This window comes from Pelmatolapia mariae, linkage group LG20 (genome assembly GCF_036321145.2).
Source record: "Pelmatolapia mariae isolate MD_Pm_ZW linkage group LG20, Pm_UMD_F_2, whole genome shotgun sequence".
Taxonomy (NCBI): domain Eukaryota; kingdom Metazoa; phylum Chordata; class Actinopteri; order Cichliformes; family Cichlidae; genus Pelmatolapia; species Pelmatolapia mariae.
The window spans coordinates 26,412,061-26,418,060 of NC_086244.1; the positions used below are offsets into that span (position 1 = coordinate 26,412,061).

Consider the following 6,000-nt stretch of genomic DNA (forward strand, 5'->3'; position numbering starts at 1 on the left):
GCGTATTTATAATGAATAATTTGTCTCAACCAAAACATTATTATCTTTGTTGCAACTTTTCAGTTTTTTTATGCCTAAACTTTACAGTATTTTGATAAGGGGGTGGGGTTCACGGTGTTAACATAAGTGGCCAAATGATGTGTTCTTTATATGGATGGATGGATGGAGGCGTGTGCTGTCGCGGTGGGAGCGCGCAGAGGAAGGGAGGGCAATCTTGTCCGGACTCTAATAAGAACCAATGGCTGGCGCAAGGTGGCCAGGAGCGCTGAAACGCGACAAAAGACGGTGGACGAAGGAGAGAAGGAAGAAAAAAAAAGTGTCGGTAGAGGCATTACTGGATGGACAGCAGGGATGAGAGATTCATTGGAGCGTCCAGAAAAATCCCAGAGTCAGGCGGCTATCGGGCTTTAGGTGTGCGTCAGTTTGTGTGTCCAGTCCAGGAGACGGTGTGGGGGAGAGAGAGAGAGAGACAGAGAGGGAGAGAGAGAAGCGGTAAGTGAGCAGAAATCCACCAAAACACCTGCGTCAAGACAGGCACCTCTGGAGGATATCTGAAGATGACTCTCAGATCACAGGAGACGTAGTTCCCGCTGATACGCACTGAAATTTTCAAAGAGCCTTTGTATTTCCACATTTTCATTGACCTAACGCATGCCAGACTTCAGCCAATCAGATCGCGCCGTCACCAAAACAGTGAAGCACTTGCTTGGTATTTTAAAACTTTTTTTTTTTTTTTAATTAAGGCGAAACACCGGGATATGAAGTAACCTACGTGCCCCGGAACTTTATTAGTCTCTGGGCTAAAAAAATAAATAAATAAAAATAAATAAATATCACCTCTAATGATCAATGATTTGGAATGGACCAAAATCTGACTCTCATTCACTTGCTGTCACACACCTGGAGCTATCACACCTGGGCTATCGCCGCACACATTGCGAGCCACTGACTTCTGGGAGACCCAACCCTCCTCAATGAAGCAGTTCTGGTGGGCCCACCTGGCACAGCTCACCTTGGTTGCTGTGTGGACTTTTATATGGCTGGTCCAGGGATGCGGACCGGGCCCGCGGTACGGCACCCGTCCGAGGCCCAGAAAGCTCACAGCCATGCGCCTCAAGCAGTTTTTCCCCAACTTATCAGAGAACAACCTGGGGGCCAGTGGGAGAGCAGAGGGCAAGATCGCACGCAATTCTGAGCGTTTCAACGAACTTGTGTCCAATTACAACCCAGACATTGTCTTCAAGGACGAGGAGAACACAGGGGCTGACCGCTTCATGACTAAGGTGAGACTGGTGTCGAGCTGGGTTAAAATCTTAGATTTGTTTTATATGAATGTGATACAGTGATAACAGTCGTTTTCATTGCTTCCCGTCATCGCCGGTGACTGTTGTGTAGTAAGTCCAATAAATGCCCAAAGATGCAGCACCAGATTGACTCAGTGAGGTGATGCTCAGACTGACTTCCCTTTTCAAGATAGTTTCGTTGTTGGATGGTTGATCAGCTACATTTCCCTAAATGGACAAACTGCTGTTTGCACCTTCAGAACAAATCATATAATCCCAGTCATTATCTACCTGCACTTGCCAGTCTGTTAATAGATAAAAATGCTCAGCACTGCCTGTGTAAGCTTTAACCAAACCTTACCTCACTTTTTTTTTTTTTAAAGATAAGAAGATAAGGATGTAATTCAACACTACCCTTAAGTGGCTGAGTTTCTCTACAGGACCATTTCCTTTTAATATTTAACCAAAGTCTTTGTTATTTGAAATAAAACACTTCCCATGACAGGTTCTCAGTGTGCCCAGCAGAAGACAAATCCAGGCAGGGCACTTAAATTCCTGATTGATTACTAAGGATAGGTAGCCAAATTTACAGTGTCTTGAGAAGGCAGTCAACGTCCTCAAGGATTTAAGATCTGGGCCGCATTAAAGAACTTTCAAACTACCCATTTGGAATGCCACACTTCTGAATGTGAACACAAGCTCCATTCACACTCAGATAGTCCACGGTTTTGGATACCATGGTCTTGTGTGATTGTTTAGGATATTAATCTGTGTCCCTTCTCCTCCCGTAGTGATTGTATGTGAGGGAAATCTGTGGTTGTATACGTGTGCCCTCCTGATACCAGTTTGAATGTGTGTGTATGTGTGCATGTGCCCCCTTTTTTGCCCAGATGTGAAAGACGTTCTTTGTGCGTCATTTGGAGACTCAGAGGGGTCGCCTATACAAAATTCCCTCCTACTGAAGTAATGGCACCGTCGGAAAAGCGACTATTGTAGTTGTGACAATGAAATGCCTCTCTTCAATGGCATTGCGAGATAAATGTACCCAGTTTGTTTTCTGTCCCTCTCTCTTTTTCTCACTCTTGCTGTCACATTCCCAAGTCCATGCCCATACATTCTTCCCCTCTGCCCTCTCTTTTTAGTCCCAACCTCAGGCCTTTGCTACGCCGCTTTCTTCTTTTCCAACTTTAGCTCCCATGGTTTTCTGTCACTTCCTCCTTCGCTGTTGATCCGTTATGTATTCGAAATGACCTTTACTGCCATAATTATAGGTTTTAAAACCTGCCACAGCACAAATCACGAGCCAGCGCCGTTCAGTAGCTGCATGAGCGTATCACCTCGGATGCTGACGTCATGATTTTTCAGCCTGCTATTTTGCGACAATGCTGACACAGTCTGTAACATTATGGCCCACGGGGGTGTTAGGAGTCACTGTGCACATATTTGATCACATGTCTCAGGGGTGAAACTGAGAAACTCAAGTCTGGAACAATCTGGAAAGGCAGAGAATGGCCTTGATTATTCTGTCACCCTGTTGAAAAGGCCAAGGAATGTGCCAAACTGGCTACAGTAGGGTTTGTTCTTGTACTCTGATTGTTTGAGCAAGGTTGAAATGGCCTTTAGCAGAGTAGAGGAGGAACTGTGTGATGATGCCAACTGACAAACAATCATAACCTGGGAGCTGGAGACAGAGCTGAAATACTGGAATCATTTTCTGCTGAGGCGCACTGAAATCAGTCTACACACTTAGTTGTAAAAAAACACATTTTTCTTTTTCTGCCTATTGTTAGAGAGTGGTAATATTCACAAGTGTCTGTCTCTTGAACATCTCTTGTGTGCTGATGAGACTGAGTGACTTGTTTTTGGAAAATTAGGAACTCTTTAGATTCTACAGTTTCTACTTCTGAAAACTAACAAATCATCATCTGTTAGTTTGGGTTTCAGAGGAAAAACAACACTGAGTCAAGTCAAGGTTTTTCTTCTGTGTTGCAATTTTTTGTTGTAGGTAGGCTGAGATGGGTGCTCATGCTGATAAATTTGTGAATATATTTACAAGTTTACTGAAGTGCTCCAAAATGAATATCTGCCCTCTTTCTTATTCTGCCCCGTAGCGATGTAAGGAGTGCTTGAACAGGCTGGCTATTGCAGTAATGAACCAGTGGCCAGGGATACGCTTGCGTGTGACAGAGGCCTGGGATGAAGATGGTAACCATCCTCCTGGCTCTCTGCACTATGAAGGCCGGGCTGTGGATATAACAACGTCTGATAGAAGACCTGAAAAGTACGGTCTCCTGGCCCAGCTGGCTGTGGAAGCAGGCTTCGACTGGGTCCACTATGAGTCCAAACATCGTGTCCACTGCTCAGTAAAAGCTGGTAAGTTTAAGAAGGTAGCTGCCATTAAAAGCCATGCTTGTATCGTTAAATTACTTTACTTCAGTGTGAAATGTATCAGGATATTAAAGTTTATATAAAAAAAAAAGGGAACACAATTTGTGTTTACTCATCTTGGCTTTGCCTGCTGATCCTTCTGCAGATCATTCTCTTGCTGTGGAAAAAGGTGGCTGTTTCCCAGGCTGGGCCCGGGTAACTGTGGCTGGAGGGATGCAGAAGAGCCTGTCGTCACTCACTCCTGGGGACAGAGTCATGGCCATATCTGGGACAGGCCAAGTCGTGTATAGCCAAGTCCTCTTGTTTCTCCATCGGGATCAACAAAGCTGGTCTGCTTTTCTGTCTCTGGAGACAGAACATGGACATAGATTGGCCCTTACTCCGAATCACTTGGTCTTTTTAGACCCGCACTGCAGACAAGAAAACAGTGAGTACCAGCCTCAGTTTGCAAGCAGGGTCAGACAAGGAGACTGTGTTCTCATACATAAAGCAGAGCAGCAAGTGCATGCATCCCAAATCATCTCAGTTTCACTAACGGAAAGCGTGGGAGTGTATGCACCCTTGACAGACGCTGGAACTTTGTTTGTTGATGGCGTGCTGGCATCCAGCTATGCGCTGGTGGAGGACCACAGGCTCGCGCACTGGGCTTTTGGACCCCTGCGACTTCTCTTCTCATTCAAGCAGCTACTTTGGGGAGAAACAGCAGAAGAGCAGCAGGATACTGACATTCAAAAAAGTTGTACTAAGACTCCAATGCATGTTAGCACTTTGCCTACAAAAGACAAAGCAGGTGTGTATGTGAACAAAGAAGTCAACGTGAGTGATGCCCTGAGGATAGAAAGTAAAGAGAAGCACTCCTTGCAGACAGAGACATCAGAGGTGCACTGGTATGCTAGACTACTCTACAGTTTTGGGTGCATTCTTTTAGACTCCGAGTCATTTCATCCTTAAGAACCAAAATCTATGCACACTTAATAAGTGCCATAGCCTACTGCTATGTTTATACAATATGTTAACACTTCCCATTTATTCCTTAAAGGATTGAAAAACACTGGAAATGCTTGCTAGCTTTTCTATTTTTGTAAAATAATCTGCCATAATGTTATACATGCTAACAAATGTTTAAGAAACTGAACATAATGAGACACTTTGAGCAAGTTAATATAAAAATGGTAATACCAAAGACTATCATATTTTTGTTTTGTCTTTTTTGTATGTATTTTATTTCAGCTATATATGTTAAAAAAAATAAATAAATTAAAAAAAATGAAATATATATATTCTAATGAGACAAGAATGAAATCCCTGAAGAACAGAATCTTTATTTTTGTACTTTCTGAATCATAATAAATAAATATATATATATATATATAAATTTTTCATTTTATTATAATATCTACTACATGTGCTGTATGCCCTTGCTTGTTTTCATGTCATAAATCAAATTAAAATTGTACTTTTATGAAACGGCAGGCTACCTTTTCTTTTCAGCTGTGGTGTAGATTGGTTTTGCATCTTAGGTTAATTGATATTTTTACTTACTAAACAAAAATTAGTTGCTCAGTGTGGAGGTGGGGGAAGGGATATGACAAGGAAATGATAGATTCCAGCACTTACAGTTGAGTTAATGTATGTTGTGTAACCCTGTGTGGAAACCCAGGTTAATGAAAAGCCCAGAGTACTTAATATTCCGCCACAGTCTGCAAACACTCTGACTTTATCTCAGTCACAGATCTCTGCTTTTCGAAGCCCACTTTAGGGTTTTGTTTTTTATCATCAGGTTTTTTTAAAATCGTATTGGCATTGCATCATTTTGCGTCACCCTTATCTGCTAACTGTTGCACATTACAATGCCACTTTCTATTCTGTTACATCCCGCTTGCGCATCCCACCCAAAAATCTAGTCTGGCCTATAAAGTACAATGTGACTTCCTACAAAGACAATCAACATTACTACTAAACATCTAATTTTTTACTGGTTTCAAGTAAACAAATGTTTTAAAGGTTCATAATAAAGTGTAAGGTTCTGTTCAGCACTAGTCTGAGGTTATACACCCCCCTTGTGGAGGAACTGATATCATCCCACTGAGTTGTATTTGGTACCATCTAAATTAATAAATAGCAAACACTCCTGATCCTCTCTTTAATTTAGCAGGCCTCAATTTGATTCAGAACATTTATGATAGAGTATTATGAGTTAAAATGTTCATAATAACCTATCAAATAGGAGGACTTTATGCTGTTTTTCCAGCAGACAATATGACAAGGAGAGAGCTCCATACCAGAGTAACAGGAATCTGAAATCAAAACCAGCTCAATATTAATAAAT

General features: G+C 42.2%; 1 protein-coding gene across 1 annotated transcript; it reads left to right on the forward strand.

Moving 5' to 3' along the window:
* Positions 1-1,091: 1,091 nt before the first annotated feature.
* dhh (desert hedgehog signaling molecule) lies at positions 1,092-4,622 on the forward strand. Its single transcript, XM_063464440.2, has 3 exons — positions 1,092-1,283; positions 3,395-3,656; positions 3,817-4,622. The coding sequence occupies exons 1-3, from the start codon at positions 1,107-1,109 to the stop codon at positions 4,620-4,622; spliced, it is 1,245 nt and encodes a 414-aa protein (XP_063320510.2). The 5' UTR covers positions 1,092-1,106.
* The last annotated feature ends 1,378 nt before the right edge of the window (positions 4,623-6,000 follow it).

Excerpts from the sequence above, each read along its gene's own strand:
- dhh (XM_063464440.2), top strand. The coding sequence starts at position 1,107 with ATGCGCCTCAAGCAGTTTTTCCCCAACTTATCAGAGAACAACCTGGGG. Across the intron at positions 1,284-3,394 it reads CTGACCGCTTCATGACTAAG|CGATGTAAGGAGTGCTTGAA; the intron begins GTGAGACTGGTG and ends TCTGCCCCGTAG. Across the intron at positions 3,657-3,816 it reads CCACTGCTCAGTAAAAGCTG|ATCATTCTCTTGCTGTGGAA; the intron begins GTAAGTTTAAGA and ends ATCCTTCTGCAG.